The sequence below is a fragment of the Suricata suricatta genome, chromosome 12 (assembly GCF_006229205.1).
Source record: "Suricata suricatta isolate VVHF042 chromosome 12, meerkat_22Aug2017_6uvM2_HiC, whole genome shotgun sequence".
Lineage (NCBI taxonomy): Eukaryota > Metazoa > Chordata > Mammalia > Carnivora > Herpestidae > Suricata > Suricata suricatta.
In genome coordinates this window covers 14,146,773-14,173,281 of record NC_043711.1, presented here as the reverse complement: position 1 = coordinate 14,173,281, position 26,509 = coordinate 14,146,773, and the positions used below count along the sequence as shown (strand labels likewise).

The 26,509-nt window shown below is 54.3% G+C and overlaps 1 protein-coding gene across 6 annotated transcripts; it reads left to right on the top strand.

Moving 5' to 3' along the window:
- The first annotated feature begins 627 nt into the window (after window positions 1-627).
- Window positions 628-24,160, top strand: MEF2B (myocyte enhancer factor 2B). 6 transcript variants are annotated; one of them, XM_029915959.1, is made up of 10 exons: window positions 1,225-1,312; window positions 12,491-12,572; window positions 19,683-19,765; window positions 20,523-20,726; window positions 21,882-22,016; window positions 22,477-22,624; window positions 22,794-22,927; window positions 23,022-23,115; window positions 23,293-23,404; window positions 23,721-24,160. In XM_029915959.1, the coding sequence occupies exons 3-10, from the start codon at window positions 19,712-19,714 to the stop codon at window positions 23,944-23,946; spliced, it is 1,107 nt and encodes a 368-aa protein (XP_029771819.1). In that variant the 5' UTR covers window positions 1,225-1,312; window positions 12,491-12,572; window positions 19,683-19,711; the 3' UTR covers window positions 23,947-24,160. The 6 variants fall into 6 exon arrangements, with proteins under 6 accessions (XP_029771818.1, XP_029771819.1, XP_029771820.1 ...); XM_029915960.1 differs by lacking the exon at window positions 1,225-1,312 and adding an exon at window positions 5,366-5,448; XM_029915958.1 differs by lacking the exon at window positions 12,491-12,572 and having other exon boundaries at window positions 628-1,312.
- Window positions 24,161-26,509: the final 2,349 nt, after the last annotated feature.

The following is a 26,509-nucleotide window of genomic DNA, read 5'->3' as shown; positions in this document are numbered from 1 at the left end:
GGCAGGGACTGAAGACCAAGCAAGTGTGGCCAGCACATTCCTCTTGTTTCTGCTCAGCGCTGCCTCTGGGTCCCTCTGTGAATGTCTGGAGACAAGGCTTTGCTGCCTCCAGACTCCTACCTGCTCCCCCCCCCCCGCCCCGCCCCTGCCCAATGATCATGGACACAGTCATGGCCACAGCCCCACAGACCAGTGACTCAGTGACTGCCACCCTGTTAATCCCGAACAACCACCCGCTCTGCCTGGAACTATGCTGGGCTTTGCAAGGCTCGTCTTTTCATCCTTCATCCTCAGGCAGCCCTATAAGCAGGCGTCATCCCCAAATACAAGTGGGGAAAGCGAGCCTTTGAGGGGTGGCATGACCTGTACAAGGTCACACAGCAGATTCCAGACTGGCTTAGTCCTAGCTGTGCCTCATGCTGTGTGACATGGGGCCTAGAGCTGAGCCTCTCTAGTCCTCCTTCCTTCCTTCCTTCCTTCCCTCCCGCCCTCCCTTCCTTCCTGTGACTACTGTTTTTTTAAACATTTGTTTTTGAGAGAAATCATGGGTGGGGGAGGGGCAGAGAGAGAGAATTCGAAGCAGGCTCCAGGCTCTGAGCTGTCACCACAGAGCCTGACACAGGGCTTGAACCCACAAACCATGAGATGAAGACCTGAGCCAAAGCAGATGCTTAACCAACTGAGGCACCCAGGTGCCCCTGGTCCTCCTTTTTTCCATCTGGACAAAGAAGCCTGGACTGGACCTTTTCTACAGGCTGTGGTGAACATTTGTGTCTCTGCCTGCCTAGTCTGCATTCTGTCTTCAGCAGAAATGCCTACCCCAGGCTCAGGCCCTATGGAAAAGCCACCTTTAATTCCAGGTGTGGATGTGGGACACTGGCCTGGCCAATCACAGCCACCAGCTCCCAAGTCACAGTGACTTGGGCTGAGCCGTGACCTGGTGAGAGGTCTCATTCAATAATTTTGCTGGGAAGGCCGAGAAAGTCATGGTCTTCCCACTAGGATTGTTACACTAGGCAGATGGAAGGCAAGACCAAGAACACTGCATGGAGTCCTGGATTCAACTGTACCCAACACTAGTAAATCTTGATTATTCAGTTTCACTGGTCTCTAACTTGCTGTATTTACCAAAATTGCTTTGAGTCCATGTATGCCGACTGCAGAAAAGCCCACACTGACCCCTGTGAATTTCAAGCCTGGAAGATCACGGTCCGCCTGGTCCGTACGCTTCCAAGGCCTGCTGTGTGCCAGTGCCGTAGCCAGCACCAGACATCAGGACGATCAGAATGGAGTTGTTTGAAGTATAATCCAGGTGAGTCCCAGGCCGACTGCTCTGAGAGCATCCCCCCACACCTCCCTTGGTGTTGTGAGTGGTTGAAAGAGAGAGGTGGTAAGGGTCAGGGGTATCCTACAGGAGAGAGGGTCCTGGTGTGGTACCAGTGTTGTGGTGGGGCCTGAGGGCCTAGGAGGGGGTTCTTGGACACAGGAGGCGTGGAAGAAGGACCACCTCCCACTGCCGTTCTCTCTCCCCTTTTAGGGTGTATTAGGGGGCCTCTGTGCTACCATCATGCCTCCCCACTTGCCCCAGCTTGGGCTATGAGGAAGGAGAATCCTCCAGTCCACCTGATTAGAGGCCCTGACTGGTGTGTGCCCCCCACCCCCAAGTCACTCTCCTACTATTTGCCTACTCTGAAGACACTCATTGTCTCTCTGTCCTTCCACTTGTCCATCAAGCAGCCATTTAACCAGCAAACATTGACTGCCCTCTGTTGGCCAGGCCCTGCAGGGGACAAGCAAGATGGGCCAGCTCTGTCAGACTGGCAGGACAGACAGTGGTGAAGTGAGGGAATCCCACATTTTCCAGGGGCTGCTTTGGACTGCTCTTGTGCTGTGAGCTAGTAGGGTGCTCCAGACCCTCCCAGGGCTCCCCATCACCTGCAGCCCCTCGGTGCAATCTCAGCTAGTGACCAGTAGTCTTCTCCATTCAAAGATCAGGACTTTAGGCTGAAGACCCCTCATGACTCCAAGTCAGAGGGCTCTGAACTTGGCTGGTTTCTTTGCATTTTATTTGTCCATCCTCGCACTTCCCACCTAGAGAATGCCCACATCTGCTGGGCCACTAGAGGGCGCAAGAGGCAAAGCCTTGGAGGGGCCTCCGAAGTGGTCATTGTCCACTTTCCTGCCCCATCCTGGTGGATGCATTGTAATCCTCTGTCCTTTTTCATCCTGTAAGCCCTTGCTCCCATTTTTCAGAGAGTGAACTAAGATTCCAGGAGGCAGGATTCCCAGCAGGACCTTGCACCTGCCCCCATGTGCTCCTGGGCTGTGCTGGCAGCCTCCCTTCCTCACCAGGGTGGGGGTGTGGGCACTCCCAGACCTGACTCAGTAGGATTTGCTCCCAGGAAAGCCCCAGAGACAGGAGGTGGGGAAGGCTGGGAGAGAGGCAATGAGCACCCTGTGCCATAGGCTACTCAACCTGGAGCCTAGCACCCATGAAAGTGGGGATGACCTGGAAGGGATCTTGTGGGCCACCCCAGTCTCTTTCAAATCTGTGCATGGGGTAAAAGGAGGTCCAGGAGGGCAGTGGCTTGCCTCCAGTTGGTCCACAGTGGTCACAATGGGAATCAGACTTCCGTTTTGGCTTTTTGTCCTTAGCCCAAATCTAAGTTCTGGTTTTTATTTCAGGCCTGCTCTACACTCCCAGAGGGGCTCTACCGCTGGGAAACCCCTTCCTAGCCCTGCCACATCCCCCAGCAAGGTCTCCAAATGCCTCAGTCTTGGTCCCCATGCCCCTCCATCACTCAGACCCTCTCTGGGGCTCTCTAAGTCTTCAAGAAACCCTCGGAGACACACCTTTGGTGCCACTACACATGAGGCTCAGCCCAGGGGAGCCTCCAACATGGGGGAAACAGAGTCAGACACAGACATCTTTAACTCCCTGGGGCAGCGCTGGGCTGGAAGGAGAGATGGGGGTAGAGAAACCCCAAATGGGAGGAGGGGGCATTGAAGGTGGGCTCTGAAATGCTTCTAGTCTCCAGGAGGAGGGGCTGCTATTTCCCCCACTTCCACATGAGCAGTGCCGGGACCAGCTTGAGGTCATGCGGTGAGTGGGAACCAGAGCTGGGATGGTGACCCAGGCTCTCCAACCCTGAGGCCTGGCCTGCTGGACCACACTGCACTTGCCGTGTAACGTCCATCAAAGCCTTCTCCTTCTGACATTGTGGGAGAAGATCTGGAGGATGGGGACTTGGGAGAAGCAGCTTTCCTGCCTGCCTACCTTCTCACTCCCACCCCCACCTCCCCCATCCTCCAGCCCCCCTTCCCAGATCCCCCTCTGTGGCCCTGTCCACTCTCTTCTACCCCTCAACCCTCCCTCCTCCTTTCCAGACTCTTATTCTAGCAACTAAGGGTGTCCCCTCAACTGAGAAGACTGAGGTGGGGACTTTGACTGCCCTGATAGGGGATGAAGGTTCACATGCAGTGACACTGCCAGTGATGGGGGAGGGTATAGGAGAGGAACTGGGGTAAAGACAAAAAGGAAAGGCTGTTACTGGAAACAGAGTGCAAATGATAGAAGATGGAACTGACCAGAATGGGAAAGGGGCATGGAATATGAATGGGGGGAGGTGGGGGAGTGGCAGGAACATGGAGGGAGCCTTAGTGGTAGGAGGGGGCAGAGGGGAGGGTGCATGGGTGGGAGGCCCAGCCAGCTCAGACCAGGCAGACCCTTCCCTACACGGCCTGGCTGCTCCCAGAGCTGCTCCAGCTGCTGCCCTCACGTAACCAGAGCCTGCCTGTTGCATCAGAGGCGGGCGGGCAGCCACGGGTAAACAGAGCAGCCCTCGGGGGGCCCGGGGCTCCCCAGCCACCTCCACGCTCCCCAAGCCTCGTTCTGTGCCTTGGAACCAAGGCAGAAGCCCCCATCCTAGCCTGGCTTCTGTGTATCCTTGGGACACCTGAGTGTTTTGTGTTGGGCACTGATGGACAGCCCAGTGGGGGCAGAGGCAGGACCCCTGGACCTTCTTATGACCATGTGAACCCTAGTTTATGTGCAAAGATGAAAGCTTTGCCCAGATTAGGGACCCAAACTGCCCATGTCACAGATGGGTAGATTGAAGTTTGAGGAGAACCTGCTAGAACCCCAGTTCCCTGTCTCAGTGTGACCCGCACACTGAAATTTCTAATGCTCCCCATGGAATCCAAGATTATAGCCATCTTCTGATGTCTTCTGAGAAGGTAGATACCAGATAGCCGTTGCAACCCACCTGATCCCCCATTTTCTCTGCCCCAGATTGACCCTCTCCTCTCTTTTCTCCTAGCTTCCCTTTGGGTGCCCAGCCCCATCTACTTCTGCCCACTTCTCTGGCTTTATCTCCCTCATGTCCCCCACCAAAAAAATGTACTCTGCCTCAGCATTTTGCAAGTGCTGTTGCCTCTTGGAAAACTCTTCTCCCGGTGGCAAACTCCTGTTCATGCCTCAAAGCCCAGTAAAATGCCCCCTCTTCTGGGAAACCCTGCCTGACCCTTCTAGACCAGTCCTGACTCCCCACAGCCAGGGGAGTGTGTGGCAGCTCTGCCTTCTCCTGACTAGAGGTTTCTCCACTATTGCACAATCCAAAAATCATCTTCATTCTGTAATTCTTTTCACGTTGATTCATTCACTAATTCTGCTCTGATTTCCCCCTCTGGGCCTAGACCTGTGCTGGGTGGGGCTGAGATCCCACTGAGGGAATGGATGCTGAGGTCTGGGCTGGGGTCTAGTCCTGAAGCCACTCCCCCTTCACACAGCTGACCTTTAAACTGGAGGAGGGTATCTCAAAGCCGAGGGGTATATTGCCCTCCGGTCCAGACACCTGAGGCACACATCTAGCTACTGGAGGCACAGACGAGCGAGCCCACACAGGCGATCCCAGAGCCAAGTTTCTGCAATCCCTCAGATCCTGCCTCCAAGAACAATGTTAGCTTCAAGAAGGGCTCCCTCTCTGGGGCCTTCAGGGTCTTGGGTCAGAGTTATATTTCACTCAGTTTAGAATAAGTCTAGAGTTGGGGCTAGCAGTGGTCCAAATTAGAGACAAGGTCCGAATTAGCGCCAGGGTCACAGTAGTAGTAGTAGTAGGGCGCCCAGTGAGGGTGGGGGATGTCTGGCGGGGTCTGATCCGGCCCCCTCTTCGGTCTCCTTTTTTCATTACTCGCCCTCCCCTTTTTGGCGTCTTCCGGGGTCTGATTCCGAATCCCCAGCACTCCCGGGGCGGGGCCGCGCCCAAGTGCCCGCCCATCACCACTCATGAACGCGCCCTATATGTAAATAATCCCCACCTCACCCAATCAGCTCTCGGAGGGGGGCGGGGCTGCCCGTTCCGAAGGCACCTGTTGCCGCCCTGTGCTCTGAGCTCTGTGGTGCTGCTGCCTGGCTGGTACTTGAGCGTCCAGAGGACCCAGGCCCAGCAGGTGCGTGTCGCGTCGGTCCAAGGTTTGTGTGGTGTCCTTAGAACGGCATCTTGTCGTTTGGGTTGGATTCAGAAGTCTCAATGTGCTGCTGTGCGCTAGAGAGTTGTGTGTCTAAGAGATGTGCGTCCTAGGATGTGAGTCTGAGAGGTTGTATGTCCTGAGAGGCTATGTGTCCAAAGGGTGTGAGTTGGAGGGCTGTGTGCGAGGGGGAGGGTGTGTCCAAAGGGTTGTGAGTCCAAGGGTTGTGTTTCTGAGAGGTTGTGTGTCCAAGGGGCATGTGTCTGATGGTTTTGGTGTCATTTGGGGGAACTGGGGGGCCAGGAGCCCGTGTATGTCTGGTCTGTGAGCTGGAGTGTCCTCTCCTGGGATGCACCCCTTTGCTTATCTTCCAAGCCCCTGTACACAACCCAGTGTCTTTCTGCTATGACTGTGCCCTTGTGTGTCACTGCCCCAGACCTGCATGTGGCATGACCATCCATGTGTGCCTCTGACTGCCATGACCCTCACCTGCCCCGTGGGATTTGAGCTTCACGAAGCGAATGTGGGGCCTCAGCTGGGCCCACGGGGTGCCTGTATGGCTGGGGGCAGGGTAGGGGGTGTGGAGCCCTGGGTGGGGGATCACAGCTGCCTGGATCACCACCTTTCCTGTGCCTCAGTTTTCCCATCTGGGACATGGGTATAGGAACAATAGTCATAGCCCTATGAGACTGTCAGCACATGACAAACTGACATGAAAGTGTTACTTTCGCAGTCGTGCTCCTCCCACCCACCTCCGCCTCTCTCGGGGTCCAGGGCTGCAGACAGGGCCGACCGATCTACCTGGCTATCTTCAGTCCCTTTGTTGCAGACTTCTTGAGGAGTCAGAAATAGCTGAGGCCTCATGCTTGTCCTGGCCTAGAATCCCCACTCAGGAAGGTCAGGACCTCTGGACATTCGGAATCCAGTGATAAGAACTCTCAGACTATTGAGGTGAAAGAAACAGGATTCAAAACAGTATTTAGACTTGGAAAGACAAGTGTGTGGGGTTTGATTACCAAGGTCAAAGGGGCTTTGGGAGAAGTTGGCCTTGCTTTATCCTGTCCCCATGCCTGCCTACCACTACCTGTCTGGGTCAAGGAGTGAATCTTGGGTTTCAGGGAATGGGATTTCAGAACATTTAGGGCCTGGGGGTCTCACCTGCAAGAGCCGGAAGCTGCTTATTTGGTCTGAAGCCCTCACTTCGCAGGGAGGGAAGACTGAGGCCAGGTGGAGACATTCAGGCCCCTCAGAGAAAGGATAGGCTCAATGCTGCCCCTGGGCCACTTCCAGAGAACAAAAGCCAGGAGGGAGGGGGCCCAGCTTTGTCTCTCCCCTCTCTTCGTGATTTCAGACAGATTGCTGCCCCTCTCTGAGCTCTGAGGCTGCTCCTGTGACCAAGTTGGGCTCAGTTTTACATCCTATCTTCAACTAATGATTTATCTTGTTAAATCATTACCCAACCAGGTAGACATAAGGAAAATACAAATTAAGAGCAGAAAGGAACCTCAACTCAGATGCAATGAGTGTATAAATGTTAGGGGTCTGGCCTTCCAGAAGATTTGAGGCACACATGCACCAGGAGACAGATGTCATTTTTCAGCGAGGATTTATCACACACTGGGATGCCATTTGGGGGTCAGAGAGCTCACCCCAACCCTGGCCCTTGAATCCCTGTGAGGTGCACACAGAGGCTGGGTCCCATTTCTCAGCCCCTAAAGGGCCTTCCTGGGCCTGCACCCTGGGAACTTGTGAGGCCTCCCTGTCACCCTCAGACTGAGGAATGAGTGTCTTGGATCCCAGCAATGCTCCAGGCTCACCTCCCAGACTGTGCAGGGGTGGTGAGTCTGGGGTACAACCAGATGGCCCCTGGATTCAGGCTCAGGCTAGATTGAGAATCTGGGGGTCTCTCTGTGCCCCGGGAAAGATCAGTTTCCTCCTTTGTAAAACGGGGACAGCAATCTCTGCTTCACTGGGCTATCCGTGGGTCAGGCAGGTCCTGTGTGTAAATGAGGTGGCATGTGGGCCTGGGTAGACAGTAGGCGCTCAGTAATAGGAGGTGACATCTGAACTGTGACCAAGTGGAGCCCCATCTAGGCCCCACCACCACCCTACCCTCTACCAAGGCCTAGGAGGTCTCAGGCCCGCCAGCTTTCCTGGGATGATCTCCTCCATGTGCAGGTTTGCCTAAGGTCAAGAAAAGGCCCTCAGAAGGGAGCAGTTGAGGAAGGCTGGCACGAGAAGTCACTGCCATGGCCACAGGCCTGCTTCTGTCCACCTTCCACACCCACAGCACCCACTGTCTCCAACCAAGTGCTGGCCTGGCCTCCTGCCCCAATAGGACTTCTCCCTACAGCAGCCATGGGGTCTTCTGAAAGTCCTTTATCAGACCACAGCCCCTGCCTACTCATGCACCCTCCATGACTCCCCATTGCTCTGCAGTCTGCCCTCTCATCCCCACCCTTGAGGCCGCCCCATGCACCCTCCCTGCCCGCCTCTGTCTCCACTAGCCCCTCACTCACCCTGCTTTAGTCATACTGGCTTCCCCCTGCACCTGGAACCTGACCAGCATGTCCCCACCTCAGGTCCTTTGCACCTGCCATTTCTTCCACCCAGCAGTCTCTCCCCCACATTCCAACATGGCCGATGTCCTCTCGTCCTTGAGAACCCCCTTTTCAGAAAGGCCCAGAGCAACTCCCTCCCCTGCCACCTACCCCTACTGCTTCCCCCTGTTGAATTTCTTCCTTGAAGGCCTCTGTCTCTGACAGGATTAGGTGTCTGGTGTCACCTCTCCCGCAGGACTGGGCAATGGAGGAAGCCAGGCTGGGTCTGTTCACTCGCTGCCCTGTGTCCGTGCACCTGGTGGGCTCGCAGACATTAATGGGGGAAGAGTGGAGACTACGAATGCCCCCAAGACCCCACCTTTGGTTTCCTTGACGGCTACATCTTGGGCTGTAGGCTGAGTCCCATCCACCAGGCGCTGACAGATGTGTTAATTTCCCAAGCAGGGAGGCCTTGGCCTCAGGGGATGAATTTCTGGTGTCCCATGGGGAAGATCTTTCTCTGGAACAAAGAGAGAAATCTTGGGCTGTCCCTGCAGTTGCCCCTATGGCTCAGGGGACATCACTGGGTGCTTTGGGTCACCCTGTGCTCCAATCTGGGACAGGAAGTTGGGTTCTGGATGAAGAATCTGACTCGGCTCCAGGAGTTTGGGATCCTAAGCCCCTGGGGGAGGCGGGATGGAGTAGTGGGCTTCCATTTGCAGTGACCGTGACAGAGAGACTGGCCTTCTTGGCAGATGAAGGACATGATTTCCCTCCCAAATGGACAGTGGTGCCTTGGCCTGAGAGGCACTTGAGCATCTCCGGTGGGGTGTTGTGCTGTTGGCCATTTAGAGCAGGGGTCTCAAACTGGTAGGGGGCAGGGCTCAAATCTGTCTTGGGGGGGCCACACGGTGTTTGGAAGAAAACCGAACCAGTTTCTTCCATTTGTTACCCATTTTGCTCATTCGTTCAAGGAAGGGTGATTGGGGGCCTACTGTATTTGGGGCCCGGGAAAGGCTCCACCCCTACCCTCACTGAGTGGATGTGCTAGTGGGATAATACGATCATCAAAGAAAGTAACAAAGAGGGGCGCCTGGGTGGCTCAGTCGGTTAAGCCTCCGACTTCAGCTCAGGTCAGATCTCACGTTCATGGGTTCGAGCCCCGCGTCAGGCTCTGTGCTGACAGCTAGCTCAGAGCCTGGAGCCTGCTTCCGGTTCTGTGTCTCCTTCTCTCTCTCTGCCCCTCCCCCTCTCATGCTCTGTCTCACTCTGTATCAAAAAATAAATAAAAAACATTAAAAAAAATTAAAAAAAAAAGAAAGTAACAAAGAAGCACAAAAAGTATCTGGTGGGGCTTAGTCCTCAGGGAGAGATGACTCTCTCCTGGGAAAATTGGGGCCCCCAGAAAAAGGCATTTCTGCCTGGCCTCAGAGCATATGGGGTACCTCCTCAGACCTGACGAGGGCTTTCTGGGGTAGAAGGCCCAGCCTGGCCAGAGGCCTGGTAATGGGAATGTAGCAGGTCTGCTTGGGGCTGGTGTGTCAGGTGCCCAAAAAGGGACAGACGGTGTACTGGGTATTTGCTGGTAGATGAGGCCTTTTTTAAAAAAATTTTTTAACATTCATTTATTTTTGAGAGACAACAACAGAGAGCAGCAGGGGAGGGGCAGAGAAAGAGGGAGACAGAATCTGAAGCAGGCTCCAGGCTCTGAGCTGTCAGCACAGAGCCCGATGCGGGGCTCAAACCCATGAATCATGAGATCATGACCTGAGCTGAAGTTGGACGCTTAACCAACGGAGCTACCCAGGCAACCCTAGATGAGGCCTTTCAAAGAGAAAGGACAGGGACACCTGGGTGGTTCCATCGGTTGAGCATCCGTCTTTGGCTCAGGACATGATTTCGCAGTTTGTGGATTTGAGCACCATGTCAGGCTCTGAGCTGCCAGCTGCTGGCAGCTCAGAGCCTGGAGCCTGCTTCCGATTCTGTGTCCCTCTCTCTCTGCCACTCCCCTGCTCACGATCTGTCTCTCTCTGTCTCTCAAAAATAAATAAATGTTTAAAAAAATTTGTTTTAAATAAAGAAGAGAGACAGGGACACCTGGGTGGCTCTGTCGGTTAAGCGTCCGACTTCAGCTCAGGTCATGATCTTGCAATTCGTGGGTTTGAGCCCTGCATTGGGCTCTGTGCAGACAGCTCAGAACCCTGGGCCTGCTTAGGATTCTGTTTCATTCTCTCTCTCCCCCTCCCCTACTTGTGCTCTGTCTCTCAAAAATAAATAAATGTTAAAAAAAAAATTTAAAGAGGAAGGACAGGTAGTGGGCACCTGGGGCGCTCCCAAGGACTTGTAGTACAAATGGGAAACTAAGGCTCCGAATGTGTCAGGCAAGGAGTTGCACGTGGAGCCAGGAATTGAATCCTGGTCTGGCCAGGCCTATAGCCACACCCCTGGGCTCTCAGCACATGGCCACAGTGGGTCCCTTAAGGAGAAGACCGGGGAGGCGAGGTCTGAGGGATGCCCCTGGGCCTCAGTTCCCTCATGGGGGCCAGAGGGACCTATGGACAAAGAACCATAAGGGGCCTTCTCCAGCTGGAAAAGTCTCAGTTTCTGGGATTCAGAGCCCCATGTGGGTGACACACCACTTCCCCCAGAGCCCCGCAGTTCTCAGGAGCACCACGAAGGTCCATACAGTCCCCTGCCTCCTGCATCCGTGTAGCTTGTGGCCCCCATGAAGTGTCCATATATGTGCCCCTCACAGATCCTCCCTTCCCACAGGCTCCCCAGCCCCCAGCTCTCCCCCGGAGCTGCTGATCACTCTCCCTCAAGAAGCCAGAGGGTCTGGCAATACCACTGCTGGTATGGGGGCCCCACATGTGTCTGGGATCCACGGGAAATGGACAAGCATGCCTGAGTTTGGGGGGCATGGTATGTTTGGGGTGTCTATGTATATTTGGGAGTCTGTGCACTTGGGGAATCGGAAGGTGTTGGGGTCTCAGTGTGTGTGTCTGGAGAGGTCTGCGTGTATTTGGGGATCAGAATGTACACAGTGACCTGAGTGCAGTTTGGGGACATATGTGTTTGGATAGCTCTATGGGTTTTCAGGGGTCTGCATGTATTACGGACTGCATGTGTTTTGGGGGAGTTTCGTATGGAATGATCCACTTTTGTATGTGTGTCCAGGAGATCTGTATATGTTTTTTATTTTTATTTGCTGAGATCTGAGAAAGTGTGTGAGCGAGGCAGGAGCAGAGAGAGAGAGGAGGACAGAGGATCCAAAGTGGGCTCTACATGGACAGCAGTGAGCCTAATGCAGGGCTCGAGCTCACAAACCATGAGATCATGACCTAAGCTGGTTGGACATTTAACTGACTGAGTCATTGTGGCACCCCAGGATCTGTATATGTTTTAAGCATCTGTGGATTTTGAGGGGCTCTGCATAGGTTTGGGGGTCTCCTTATGTGAAGAATCTCCCTACCCTCATCTGTCATCTGAAGAGTGGGCTTTCTCCCTGTCCCCTTGTTCCTCAGCCCCCCTGCCTGGATCTGCCTAGGGCCCTTGCTCTGATCTGGGCACCTCCCAGGGCTGAGTAGCGATGACCAGAAGGTCAGGGCCCAGTAACCTGGAAAGCTCCCCGTGCTGGGGTAGGAGGGAAATAGCATGCATAGACCCCCTACTTGGAAGCCTTGTCCCCTAGCTCAGCAAGGCAGCCAGCCCTGACTCTCCCCATTTTCTGGTGGAGGAAACTGAGGCACACAGAAGTTTGGCCACACCAGAGTCACTGCCAGAGCCCACCTGCCCTCAGGGACCACTGTGGGCTGAGCCAGCCTCTCGGTCACCCACAGAGGCCCCCCACTTGGGGCACCAGCGCCCCAGGTCCCTAGGGTAGAAGGGTCGCTGGCAGCTGGGGTCAGAGCTGCTCAAGCCCTCAAGAGAGGGGAGGGGGGGTGTCCCGGCTTTCCAAGGGGCTCTTCCTGTCGCCTGTAATGAGGTACTTGGGGAGCAGGTGATGAAACCACCGCCTGGGTTGCGTGAGGCGGGGCCGCAGGCCTGATTCGCTGCAGCCGCCCAGGAGCAGCGCCCCCTCCCCGCTTCGCCGCGTCCCGGGGGCCCTCACCTCCCCCCACCACCCACCTGCCTCTCACTTCTCCTTTCCTCCCCTCCTTTCCCGGTCCGGTGTGCCCCGCCAAGCTGTGGCCTCTGGGCTCAGGGGTCTGGCAGCGTGACTCGCCACTCGTCCCCTCATTAAAGCCCCGCTGGGAGCAAAGAAGGGGAACTTGATGGACCTTCACCTTTTCTCTCAAACCCCTGCTGCCAGGTCTTTGAGGTCAGAATTCTGTGACCCATTTTAGGGGGGAAGGAAGCGGGGGCTTGATGTCACCCAGCCTGTTGTGTCACAGCATGAGTGCTGCTGTGGTCTTGCAAGATGGACGCTGACTCAGCACCCCCAGTTCCAAGGCTTGACCCTTTTTCCTTCTTGCTTCTGGAAGGCCAGAAGACAAGGTCAGCAGACCCATCCGCCACCTGCTCCTCCCCAGCTGGTGGGAGAAGGATTCTCACCCCCATTTACAGGTGAGAAAACTGAGCCGTCCCATGGGGAGAACTCAATGGTGAACCTGAACCCTCAGTGCGGGAGTGGCATTCTTTCTCACCCCCATACCTCCATCACCAAAGTGCTAAATTGTCTATTTTTTTAAATTTTTAAATGTTTATTTATTTATGAAAGAGAGACAGAGCATAAGCAGGGAAGGGACAGAGAAGAGGGAGACACAGAATCTGAAGCAGGCTCTAGGCTCTGAGCTGTCAGCACAGAGCCCGATGCGGGGCTCAGACTCGAACCGTGAGATCATGACCTGAGCCGAAGTTACACGCTTAAGCGACCAAGCTACCCAGGCACCCCAAAGTGCTAAATAGTCTTGCCAGGCCAGGGAAGTGACAATCTATGGCCCGAAGGACCCCAGAGGTGTTTGCTGATTGACTTAGTGATCACAGATACAGCCATAGAGAGTTTCTGATGTTCCAGGCACTCAGGAAATCTTCCTTTGTCCTCTCCACTCCTCCCCTGCACAGTGCTCAGGCCTGGGACCCTGGGCTCCTCACTCACCCCATGAGTGTGGCCCCAGTGCACCCTGGCCCTTTGATTGCCAACCAGTTCTTCCACTTCTGTGCCTGTCAGGTTTCATGTCTCCCGCTGGACACCTGCCCTAAACTTTCCTTGTCCTCCTTCTTAGATGCTACTCTCCACAGCAGCCATGAGCAGGGGAAGCTTTAAAAATATATATTTTGGTTGAAATAAATTATGGAAAAATGCATAAAACATTGGAGTAGGGCTAACACATTTGCACAAACTAAACATGTCTGTGTACCCGGACTCTGGACCAGGGAGCAGCCCCTGAAACTCCCGCTGCTCTGTCATGGCACCTGCCTGGGAGGGCCACTGTGTAACCTTCACTGTGAGCTTTGCCTAGTCTAGAACTTCACGGACCTGGAGTCATACAATGTGTGCCCTCTGTCGAGTCCAGCGTTGCTGAATCGGCGTGTGGTCTGAGAGATTCACCTGTGTGGGTGCATGGACCTGGGGTGCATCCTTCTACTGTGCCGTGTTGTGGTCCGTCATAGACTCTACCAGAGTGTGTTAACTGATTCTCCCATTGAGGGCATTTGGGTGGGTTCCAGCTTGGGGCAATGATGAATGAAGCTACTGAAAACACTCTTGCCTGTGTTGTCCTTCGGAAAAATATAGATTCATTTCTCTTGGGTGAATACTGACGAAAGAGATTGCTGGGTCACAGGGAAGATGTATATCCAGCTTTAGCAGATGCCAGATAGCTATCCAGAGTAGCTGGACCTCTTTCCCTTCCCACCAGCAACGTAAGAGAGTGCACGGGGGTTTAAAACTGTAAAATTATATCCTGTCCCCCCGAACTCCCCATGGCTCCTTGTTGACCTCAGAGTAAAGCCCACAGTCTTCACTGTGGCCTTATGTGATCCAAGCCCTACGGTCTTCTCCACCACTATCCCTCTCCCCTCTCCCCACTGCTGTGCTGTCCAGCCATGCTATGATTTCATTAAAATGCCAAACTCATGATCGCTCCAGACTTTTGTCCTTGGAGTTCCCCCTGACAGGAACACCCTTCCCCCCGCCCTCCATCTTCCCACGGCTAGCTCTTGTCTCTTTCTCGTGCTTCAGGTCTTGGCTCCAATCTCACCTCTTCGGAGAGGTCTTTCCTGAAGTCTCAGGTTCACATTGCCCCTTTCATGGCCAACAGTTGTCTCTTTTTGGACTTAGTCGGGTTCTGACATGCAATCGTTTCATAAAAATGACTTGGGGCAATTCCCATGGCTTGCAAAGGTCTGAGTTAGTTTAAATAACATTGCACTTGCCTCTCCTTTGAGGTTTGCTAAAAGAGCCTGAAGACCATCTTGGCCTGTTGTCCTTTTAATGGTAGGTCTTGAGTCACTTCTCTAATCTTCTGTGGTCATTGGTCTACTTAAACTTTCTGCTTCCTTGGTGGTCAGCTTCTCAGTGGTCGGCACATGGCCGATACTTCATACCTGCTAAGTATGAGGGTGTGAAGAAAAAGGAAGGGAGGGGCTGGACCCTCAGCTTCAAATGCCCACACCCTACCCATCTCCTCAGGCCTCTGTCCAGCCTGTCCTTCCTTCAAGGCCCAACTACATGCTTCCTCCTCTGAGATGTCTTCCTGGATTTCTCCTGACCCTCCTTCCCTGCACCATTCCCAGGTCACTGGGTCCATTTCTCTGCTTCTCTGCTGGGCAGATGCTGCAAGCTCTCTGCTTTCTGGCTGGATATTTTGGGGTGGGGGTGGGGAATGTGTGCACAGAAGAGGCGCCCCCCCTCGTGCCTGGCACATTCAGCATGTGCTGCCACCTCCCCCCAGCAGTTCCGATCACGCCAACATCTGGAGACCAGGCCACCGGGTCTGTCTGCGGCTCAGTGGGGGATTTGCATGTAAGTACAAATATATATGCACACCCCGGGCCTTCCGCCTCCGCATTCCTTGGCTGGCCCTTCACACCTGGGCTTGAGACAGGTCAACGCTGAGTGACTGGATTTGCATGCCCATGTATTTCTGGGTAGGGAGTCAGCTGGGGGAGTCTGAGAGGAAGTTGTTGAGGGAAGCTGGGGGGAGTTCAGAGTCTCTCTTGACCTGCTCCATTCACCAAATCTGGCCATGAGGGGCTTCTAGTCTGAGGGAGACAGAGCCGGATATATATACCCCTACCCTCATGGGGTCAAAACTGGAGGGGAAGTTTGGGAGCTGTGGGAGTCCAGAGTGAGGGCAGCAAGGGCTTCCTGGAGGAACGCATTTTTGGAGCTGGGTTTTGAAGTGTGAATAGGAGCTGGCCAAGTGCAAAAAGGACTTTCCAGGCAGAGTTCCTGGCAGAGTCATTTCATTAAAGGTAGATTACGATGGGAAGGGGCTTAATGGGGCAGAGCCTCAGATGCAGGCTGGGGACTAGAACTTTCTCCTGAGGGCAGAGGGGAGCCATGGAGAATGTGTGAACTATGTGTCGGGTAGACCCCTTAAAGGCCAAAATGGGGATGACTTTGGTTCTTGGGTGAGGAGTGGGGATTTCAGGATCACCAGAGTCAGAGGAGTCCAAGTCCTGCAAAGCCCACCGGCATCTGTCAGGCCTGGCCCCAGAGATGGCTGAGGGTCTGGTGGCTTCTGCCCCTGGAGTGCAGTGACTTGAAGTGTATGATGCAAGCCGAGCATAGAGGGGGCCTAGACCCCGTCTCTGCCCAGGCGGACACAGCCCTGGCCTCTCCTCAAGTCTCCTGCCATCTCTAGCCCGGCCCTCAACAGTCTGCTCTCCGTGGCAGCTGTGGCTAAGTTCTTAAGTGATAAATTAAACTCCATCCCTTTTTGCTCAAAACCCTCTCATGGCTTTCTGTCACTCTTAGACCAAAACCCACAGTCTTCCCCACAGCTCAGAGGACCCCGAGTGGTCCTGCGTCTGTGGCCTCTACCCCCGGCCTCCTCACTCCAGCCTCGTTACTGTGTCTCGTCCTTCTTCAGGACCTTTGTACCTGCTCTTCCTGCTAACTGGAACTCACTTCCTGTCTCCACTCTGGGGTCTCAGTGCAGAGAGGCACCCCCTGCCTGGCCTCGTTATGTGAACTCTGCCCTGGCCAGGATGTCCTTGTCTAAACTGGGGACTGAGAGGAAAGGGTCCAGGTTGAGAAGGGTCCAGATTCGGATCTTCCAGGCCCAGAGACTCACGTCTCAGTCCCTTGTTCCCATGGGACCCCAGGCACAGGGGCATTTCCGGAGTCACCTTGGCACCAGGACCTCCGGACCAGTGCCCCCTCCAGTCCCCAGGGAGCTGTCAGGGCGGGGGCAACACGACCCAGTCGTGGGAATGCACCCGGCTCCGGCCGGGGATTAAAATTAGCCTGGGAAGTTAAATTTAGCAAGTCAAGTTGGAGCTGGGGGGCCAGACTGGGGCTCCCACGGGTCCTGGGTCTGTGGAGTTGTGACGGCTCAGAGACCCAGACCAGAGAGAGTGGAGGGCACACCTAGGGTCACACAGCAGGCGGAATACGACAGTGTCTAACACTCCTGGGTCCTGGGACTCTGAGGGTCCTGCCCAAACTCCTGGGCCTGGAGTCTGGGAAGCAGGTATGGCTCCTGGAGCTAGGACCCACGTTTTCCTACACTTCCCGAGAGCTCATTCCCAGGCCTTGTATCAGGTGCTTTGCATTTTATACCCGGCCCAACCACAGAACAGCAAACTGAGGTCTAGGGAGAGATCTTGCTTGCTGAGGACCGCCCAGTGGGTCAGAGGCTGTCAGGGACCTGAGCACAGGCCCACCTGACCCTGGGCAGGCCACCCACCTGAAGCCTCAGTCACCTGTGACATGAGAGGGGCTGGGAGGCCGTGTGGTCATAGAGTTGGTGGAGGGAGTATTGGATGCCGTGGGGTGGCTGTCTATATAGTGGGGTGAGTGCCACACTATGGGCAATGTGACTCCTTTGTTCCCAGGATCCTTGAATGGGGGGCATGGGGAAAGGCCTGTTCATTCTCACCCTTGAGCACCCCTCCAGGGAGATCCAAGGTCCTCATGAGAACGTTCCAAGGTTTCTTTCAAGCAGGCCTTAGGCCCAACCCCCTCTTTGGGCTCCAAGCTTGAGGTCCTTTCTGGTTATCTGACCTCCTCTCACCTGATATATATATATATATATATATATATATATATATATATACACACACACACATATATATATATGTATATTTGTTTGTTTGTTTGTTTGTTTTGAGAGAAAGAGTAAGAGAGACAGCAGCAGAGGGGCAGAGGGAGAAGGAGAGAGAGAATCTTAAGCAGGCTCTATATGCCCAGGACATAGGGCTCAGTTTCACAACTGAGAGATCATGACATGAGCTGAAATAAAAAGTTGGGCACTTAACCGACTAAGCCACCCAGGCAGTCCAACCCGTTATTCTCTTAAGAATTAGAAAAGGGAAAATTAGAAAATTCAGATAATCTAAAAGGGAAGAAAAAAATACCCCACTAAAGGCCACACATCATATGATTCCATTTCCATGAAATGTCCAGAACAGACAAATCCCCAGAGACAGACGGCAGATCAGTGGTTGCCAGGGGCTGGAGGAGGGGCATGGAGAGTGAGTGCTAATAGGCATGTGGTCCTCCTTTTGGGGGATGAAAAATTTCTGGAACTAGCTAGAAGTGGTGGTTATACAACACTGTGAATACAATTGCACATTTTAGAAGGTATGTTTTTCAATGTTTACTTTTGAGAGAGAGAGGGAGAGAGCATGAGTGAGGGAGGGGCAGAGAGAGAAGGGGGCAAAGGATCCGAAGCAGGCTCTGCTCTGACGGCAGGGAGCCTGATGTGGGGCTCAAACCCACAAACTGTGACATCATGATCTGAGCTGAAGTCAGACGCTCAACTGACTGAGCCACCCAGGCGCCCCAGGAGTTTTATGTTGTTGTTAATTTTTAAAAGTTTATTTATTTGGAGAGAGACGGAGACTCCCAAGCAGGCTCCACGCTGTCAGTGCACAGCCCAGTGGGGGCCTCGAACTCACGAACCGTGACATCATGACCTGAGCCATGATTGAGAGTCAGATGCATAACCAAGCCACCCAGGGCCCCTGAATTGCACACTTTAAAATGGTTAATTTTAGGTTGTGTGATCGCATCTCAACTTTTTAAAAAGGAGGAAAAATTCACCCATAAATTTCCAATCAGCAGTGACTCCTATCTTGCATATTTCCTTCTAGTCTTTTTTCTACTCTCAATGCAATTTTTAAATGCATGTTTACTTGTAACCACAGCCCTCAATCTTGCTTGTTGCGGAGCCGTTACAGGATTGAATGAGTTAAAGGTGTCCGATGTGGGGACCAAGGTTAGTGGCTCAGTGATCACTGTATCCTTAGTGCTGCCGGGTTTGGCATTGGAGGTCCCTCCAACCTGGCCTGTCAAGCGCTTCTAGACTGTTGCCAGTACTGAAAGCAGTGGTGCATATGTGGCGCCTACTGTGTGTCGGGCAGATCTGAATGCCTCACGTGGCTTAAGCCATTTTATCTCCTAACACTAGGCTATGCATGACACTGTTATCCCCACTGCACACACAGGGGGGCGCAGGGAGGTCAGGCTCCCCTGAGGTCCCACAATTACCAGCTTGTTTTGTTTTAGAGGCAAGGGCAGATCATCTGTAACTACCCTTTTTTAATTTTTTTTTGTTTTTTAAGAGGGATAACTTTAAACCAACTCAGTTGGTTAAGTGTCCAACTCTTGATTTCAGCTCAGGTTAAGATCTCACAGTTCCATGAGTTCAAGCCCCATGTCAGGCTCTGTGCGGATGGTGTGGAGCCTGCTTGGGATTCTCTGTCTCCCTCTCTCTCTGTCCTTCCCTCACTTGTGCTGACTCTGTCTTTCTCAAAATAAATAAATAAACTTAAAGTTAAAAAAAAAAGAAGGGGGGGTGCCTGGGTGGCTCAGTCGGTTAAGCGTCCGGCTTCAGCCTCAGGTCATGATCTCACGGTTCGTCGGTTCAAGCCCCGCGTTGGGCTCTGTGCTGACAGCTAGCTCAGAGCCTGTAGCCTGCTTCCGATTCTGTGTCTCCCTCTCCCTCTCTCTGACCCTCCCCTGCTTGTGCTGTCTCTCAAAAATAATAAATAAAAAAAAAAAGAGGGATAAAAGAGGGATAACTTTCTTATTTTAATTTTTAAAAATGTTTATTCATTTTTGAGAGAGAGAGAGAGAGAGAATGTGGGGGAGAGGCAGGTGAGGGAGAGGCAGAGAGAGACGGGGATGGAGGGTCCAAAGCAAGCTCTGTGCTGACAGCAGAGAGCCTGATGCGGGGCTCGAACTCATGAACTATGAGATCATGACCTGAGCCAAAGTCGGATGCTCAACCGACTTAGGCACCCAGGCACCCCTATACCTCTATCTTTTGCCTTTGGTCAGCCTTCTCTTCATGTGGAATTGATCCAAAGGTGTTCACTGAGCATCTACTCTATCCTGGGCTGGTTGCGGGTGGGGGCTATGGAGGTGATCCAGCCTGCCTTGGTTTACCCCAACATCTTCCCCTCAGTGCTTGGCGGGGGCAGGTGGAAGACAGAGGGGAGGCTGGATGCCCGGTCTCACTCTCCACTCTACCTACTCTGTCCTCTTTTTTTCTCCCCAAGGCCAAGTTCGCTCCACCAAGCCTGGGACAATGGGGAGGAAAAAAATCCAGATCTCTCGCATTCTGGACCAAAGGAATCGGCAGGTGAGTCCAATGGGTCCCACAGTGGTTGGGGGCAAGGCGTTCTTGGCAGCGGATGCAGCCTGGACAGAGGCATGGCTATCTGAGGGAACTACAGGGAGATGGTGGTGTCAGCAGTTTGAGAAGTAGCATTTGCTCATTTTCGTGATGATTTATTCATTTGTTCTCCCTGATGACTGAAGCCCAGTCATAGGAGAGAGGGAGCCTGACACAAACACACCCAACTCACAGGACTGGTCCACAGGGAGGCACAGAACTGAGGGAGCTCAGAGAGAGAATGTCGGCTCTGTCCTGGAGACCAAGGAACACCTCCCCACAGGAGAGGACATTTGGGCTGGGTCTTTGAAGCACCACTAGGAGTTTGTCAGGTTGAGAGGTGCCTGGTGGCTCAGTCCAGTGAGCGTCTGACTGTTGATTTCAGCTCGGTATGGTCTCAGGGTCATGGGATCAAGCCCTGCATCAGGCTCAGCACTGAGCACTGAGCATGGAGCCTGCTTAAGATTCTCTCTCTCCCACTGCGCCTCTCCCCAACTCGTATGTTCTCTCTCTCTCTAAAATAAAGAAAAGGAATAAAAACAAAATAAATAGGATTTAGTCAGGCTGAGAAGTGTGGAAGAGGGAGGAGCACAGCCAGAAAGAACAGCATGTACCAGGCACGGAACCACAAGGCCTGTTCAGGGAGCAGTTAGGCGCCTCTGTCTCCCCCGTGACACCCCAAATCCATGTCTTCTCCCCCCCTGCGTGTGGGTCCTGCGTCCAGGTGACGTTCACCAAGCGGAAGTTCGGGCTGATGAAGAAGGCCTATGAGCTGAGCGTGCTCTGCGACTGTGAAATCGCCCTCATCATCTTCAACAGCGCCAACCGCCTCTTCCAGTACGCCAGCACAGACATGGACCGCGTGCTGCTCAAGTACACGGAGTACAGCGAGCCCCACGAGAGCCGCACCAACACCGACATCCTCGAGGTACCCTGGGGCCTCCTCCCCGGCGCCCAGAAGTCCAGCTCACTGTGCTTGCTCAGAGCCTAGGGACTCCCGCTTTGCCCAAAAGATGGGTGTTGCGGATTGGCTTTCCTGCTGGCGAAAGCAGGTCTGAGGCAATATAGGGTCCCTCCTCGGGCCAGCTGCCCGAATAGTAGAAATAACAACACCAATCACAGTGCATCGAGGGCTGTGCTCTCTCTCACACATCATCTCGTTTAATCATGTCACCTGTTTGGGGGGTCCAGAAACAGAATTGAAAGGACACATTGAGGGGCGCCTGGGTGGCTCAGCTGGTTGAGCATCTGACTTCAGCTCAAGGCATGATCTCACGGTCCGTGGGTTTGAGCCCCACATCGGCCTCTGTGCTGACAGCTCAGAGACTGAAGCTGCTTCGGATTCTGTCTCCCTCCTCTCTGCCCCCTTTCCCCACTCTCACTCTGTCTCTCAAAAATAAACAAACATTAAAAAAAAAAAGAGAAAAAGAAAAGATACATTGAAGCAAGCCTACCTCACGGAAGTCCTGAAAAACAGGAGTGTTTTTGTCTGAGCTGCTGCATCCTCAGGAGAAAGGCAGAAGCAGCCTGTGCGATAGCTGATGATCAAGATCACTTGTTCCTTTGGATGTGGGAATTTGTATGCAAGTTGGGAAGCTAAAGCTACAGGGCTGGAGAGACCAGCAAGCCGAGGACAGCACCTGGGGACCCCTAATATTTCAGGAGGGTGGGGAGAAGCTGTCAAAGGAGAGGCAGGGCCCCAGGAACGTGCAGGTCCAGGAGGGAGGAGCTCAGGAAAGCTATAAAGTCGTCCTGAGGTGCTCAGTCTTCCAGCATTAATTAAACACCTACTGCACGCCAGGCCCTGAGGCTGCGTGTGGGTGCAGCATGGAGGCAGCGGGATTATACTCGGGAGGAGTGTTAGGACAGTGCCAGCAGGTCCCAGTGGATCTCAGCCCCCAGGGGTGACCTGGGCCTCTCTGGAATTTGCCGGGTGATCGTGCACTAGGGTTTCGGTCATTGGGATTTGGCAGGCTCCACCTGTGCTCCGGTCCCCCCACAGGTCTTCCCTCTCCTGCAGAACCAGGTTCCCTGGCTAGGACTGACGGAGGGAGAGTCACACTATTGTCTCCCCTTTCCACAGACACTGAAACGGAGAGGTGTGGGCCTCGATGGGCCAGAGCTGGAGCCGGACGAGGGGTCTGAGGGGCCAGGAGAGAAGCTGCGGAGGTTGGCAGGTGATGGGGGTGACCCAGCCTTGCCCCGGCCCCGTCTCTATGTAAGTGACTCCCTGTACCGCTGTGAAGGGGCCCTCTCTCACCTCCTAGGCCCAAGTGGTTAAGGCTGAGACTGAGACTAGGACCTAAGGCCAAGAAGCCTAGACTCTGGGAGCAGATCTCTGCCTAGGTGGAAAGGGAAGGCTTCCTGAAGGAGTAGGCCTTATAGCTGGAGCTTTGAAGGATGAATAAGAGTTCAATGGATAGCTCTTTCCTTCCTTCTGTATTTCTTTGGTTCATCAAACACTGAAAAGCCCCCTCAGCGCCAAGTCTGTGCTGAGTGAGAAGCTTCGGCTCTGGGCCTAAACACTGGACACAGTCTCCTTCAGCCATATGGGGTTAGGCCAGAAGGAGGAGGAGCGACGGCTTCCAGAGGCAGAGGCTGGCCCTTGACTTTCTGTCTTGGACTTAATGCCCTCATCTCCATGTTCCTCCAACCAATCCCATCCTCTCTGCCCTCAGCCAGCAGCCCCTACTATGCCCAGCCCGGACATGGTATATGGGGCCCTGCCCCCACCAGGCTGTGACCCCAGTGGGCTTGGGGAGGCCCTGCCGGCCCAGAGCCGCCCATCCCCTTTCCGGCCAGCAGCCCCCAAAGCTGGGCCCCCAGGTGAGCATGGGGCATAGGCCCTGGGGGACAAGGGGGTGGGAGTCCCAGGGAGGCTTGTAGGGGGGACCTTGGCTTTGGCATTGCTTCTCTGTGTGTATTACCTCTGGACCTCAGACTTCATTAGATGACATGGCCACATGCCCTCTCTCTGGGGTCTCCTGCTCTTCAGGCCTGGCACACCCTCTCTTCTCACCAAGCCACCTTGCCAGCAAGACACCACCACCCCTGTACCTGGCAGCAGACGGGCGAAGGCCGGACTTGCCTGGTGGCCTGGCGGGGGCCCGAGGGGGACTGAGCACCTCAGTGAGTGCGGGGAAGGTATGGTGGGGGTAAGGGGGGAAGACAGGATGGCCTGGGGTGTGGGCCTCAGTTTCCCCTTTTCCCTGTCTCCCCACAGAGAGGCCTCTATGGTAGCCTACAGAGTCCATGCTCTGCCACAGCTCCGGGACCCCCACTCGGGAGTTTCCCCTTCCTCCCTGCGGGTCCCCCAGGTATGCACCCCCTGCTTGTCCTCTCATGGGAGACATCTTTATGCCTTCTGGGGGTGGGTATCAACACTTCCCCACCCCCCCACCAGAACTCTAAACTGGTTGGTGGGATGGGTCAGACTCAGCTGGGTAAGGGGCTCCCTGAGGTCAGGGCCTCAGTTTATTTCTCCTACCCCATAGAATATGGCCTAGGCGACCCCCCTCCACCCCCTGGCCTGCTGCAGCCCCCAACCCTGGCCCCCTGGCAGCACACGAGGGGTGATGGGCCCCCAGCCGCTCCTCCCCAGCCCAGGTAAGTACCCGAACTGACTCTCCTCTCTTGCCTCCCCAGTTCGGGTCACTGTGGGGTCCCTCCAAGTCTTCCGAAGCCCCTAGCCATAGCTGACCCCTAGTGGCCACTTCTGGTTCTACACTCAGCCCCTCCCGACTGTTCTCAGTAGGATGGGTGGCTATTTTGGAAGCCCCAAGAGGGATCGCCGCCCCCTCCTTTCCCAAGGTCCTCCTGCCGAGTCTTTGGCCACGCCGTGCCACCTCCCTGGCTTTCCTCCTTTCCTTGCTGAGCTCATGGCTCTGTGTCTCTCTCTCTCTCTCTCTCTCTCTCCCTGCAGTGGGGGTCGAAGCCTGGGTGAAGAGGGTACTCCCGCCCGCGGTGCCTCCCCGCCGACCCCCCCAGTCAGCATCAAGTCTGAGCGCCTCTCGCCAGCCCCCGGGGGCCCCGGTGACTTTCCCAAGACTTTTCCCTACCCCTTGCTCCTGTCCCGGCCCCTGGCAGAGCCCCTACGGCCAGGCCCACCCTTGCGCCGGCTGCCCACTGCGGACGGCTGGGCCCGGTAGTGGACTCAGGGGTGGCACCGGCCCTTCTTCCCACGCGGGGCTGGGCTAGGGCACGTGGGGTCCCAACTCCTATCCGCGTCCTCAGAAAAGACCCAGCAGTTACGACCCTCTGAATTGAGGGCCTGGCGTTCGGATCCACGGTCGGGGGGGCTCCTTTCTCCCTTTCCTGTGTGTATATCCACCAATAAAACACTTCTGGTGTCTGTGGACAAAACTGTCTGTCCCTGCTCAGAGCCACCACCACGTCCGGGTCCTCCCATCTCTTCCCAAGAGGACTCAGTCTTGCCTTGTCTCAGTTTGCGGTATCTCCTCCAGAATCCTACCCTGAGACGAGATTCGAGGATGAGTATCCGAGGATGAGTATCCCGGAGGAAGGCCATTAAGTGGTAGGGGCGTGGCGGGGAAGAGCCCTGCAGGGGGCGCCAGCGAGCAGGTGACTTGGAGAGCAGCGCCGCCCACCATCCTCTACCCCTAAGGACCCTGGGAAACGGCTTAGAGCATGCAATTAATGTGGTTCCACTCCAGAGGCAAGAGGCTGGGCTGTTTACCCTCCACCTCCTGAGGATGTCGAGTCTTGTGCTCAAGGGGAAGACTCTAGGCTAGGATGCAATCGCTTACTGCAAGAAGCACTTGGGAATTCTGAATGTTGTGCTACCGCCAGCTGCTAGAGGTCGATACACTATTCATCTTTTCAGTGAGCATGTCCCTTGATTCCTTGACCCAGCAGTTTCGATCCCCTAGAGGGAGGACGGAGCCGGGCGTTTATCTACCCACTGTTGGGGCCCACAACCTCTCCCCATTCTGGCCGGTCTCCTGAGGGTAGACCTGGGTGTCCAGGGGCCGGAGGGAGCTCCATTGGCTTCTCTAGTCCAGCCACCCCGAAGTTGTCTCAGTGGGATGTTTATAACATGCAGATTTGATCCCTGACCTTCCTGAGCTCTTGGACTGCTCCCACCCACTCTACTCCGTCTGCTGCCCCTGTCGCCCACTATTTCCCCTGCCCTGAGCCCCCCTAGTAACACATCCAGCCCCAAGCCTTGGTTGGGTGAAATGGAGGCAAGGCTGGGAGGGTCCCTTCTAAGGCTTCAGATCTCACCCTCACGGTGGACAAGAAGCCAGGCTTGTCCCTGAAGTCAGTGCCCACAGGCTAAGTGCCCAGTGTGGGGTTCATAAAAACGTAGACTGCTTTCAAAGACTGAGTGGTGGGGGACTCGGGCTGGTGGGTGTGGTTCTGCATACCCATCCCAGGAGGCTGCACTTTCTCCATCATCCATTAGGGGGCGTCCAATAGTATGCTTTGGATTCAGTGCTCCCCACTCAGAAAAAAAAGAAAAAGAAAAAAGAAATAGTAATAAAAAAATAAAACCCCGGGGCACCTGGGGGGCTCAGTCGGTTAAGCCTCTGATTTTTGGCTTCGACTCAGATCATGATCTCATGGTTCGAGCCCTGCATTGGGCTCTGTGCTGACAGCGTGGAGCCTGCTTGAAATTCTCTCTCTGTCCCCTGTTCTCTCTCTCTTGCTCTCTGTCCCTCTCTCAAAATAAATAAAATAAACTTTTAAAAAATCTCTCTTGGCTTCCAGGGGCTCTGAGCCTGGGGACTCAGAAGGGCTGTGTCACATGTTGCGTGCACATGTGTGATTTTACATGTATAGCTTGGGGTGACCTGGGCCATGAGAGGTCAGTGAGCAGGCTACCAGCTTCTGGAAACCCCTTTGCGTCCAGACTCCAGCTCTGCACCTGCTGGCTCTGTGCAGGAGGACGCAGGGAGGGTTGTGTGGAACTGTCTTCTGCCAGCCTTTGTAAAGACACCATGGTGATGTCAGTCAGGGCCATTGTCACCATCAGAGGGTCACTGAGTTTCCCAGGATCTCAGTCACTGGTTGAAAGCATCATGGGAATTGTGGCCTGGGCACAAATGTAGTCATATCTGAGAGATGCATTTTCAAAAGCATCATAAGTAGAGATGGTGGAATGGTCACTGTGGAACTGAAAGTGTGGATTTCAGTGTCGGAGAGGGTGGGATGTTAATGTAGACAGACATAAGGTGTGTCTTGTGGGGATCAGAGATCATGAAATAACCAATGTAGGATACAGAATGTGGATTTACCCAATGGAGATTAGAGAACAAGGAATGCCCAATATAGGACAGACCACATGCACATCCAATGTAGAATAAAGAGGGAGGAGTGTCTGTTTCAGAACAGAGGGGAGACATTATTTGGCTCAAGAGTTAAGAGGCATCCCCAAGCTGCTCAGGGAATAATAGACTGGGGAGGGGTTGAGGTGGAGGATGGTGGATGGAAGATGAGGAACCCCGAGGTCCAGGATATGTGTGAGTTTCCTGTGTTTCACCGCCTAGGGGGCGCTGTGACACCTAGACTCATAAACCCCGGATCCAGGGGGAGAGGTCAAGGTGTGAAGCAGAGATTTGGGTCTCCCAGAGCCTCAGTATCTTCTTCAATAAAATGGAGACAATTGTACTGCCCTCAGCCTGCTAGAGGGAGCACATGAGTAAGCCATTCCACCTCCCCAGCTTGGTGTGCAGAGGACTTGGACGAAAT

What these genes read in the sequence shown, in the direction of transcription:
- MEF2B (XM_029915958.1), top strand. Translation starts at nt 1,147, where the DNA reads ATGTATGCCGACTGCAGAAAAGCCCACACTGACCCCTGTGAATTTCAA. An exon ending in CCAACACCGACATCCTCGAG is followed by an intron (nt 20,727 to 21,881) that starts GTACCCTGGGGC and finishes CCCTTTCCACAG; the next exon opens with ACACTGAAACGGAGAGGTGT. An exon ending in CCTCCCTGCGGGTCCCCCAG is followed by an intron (nt 23,116 to 23,292) that starts GTATGCACCCCC and finishes CCTACCCCATAG; the next exon opens with AATATGGCCTAGGCGACCCC.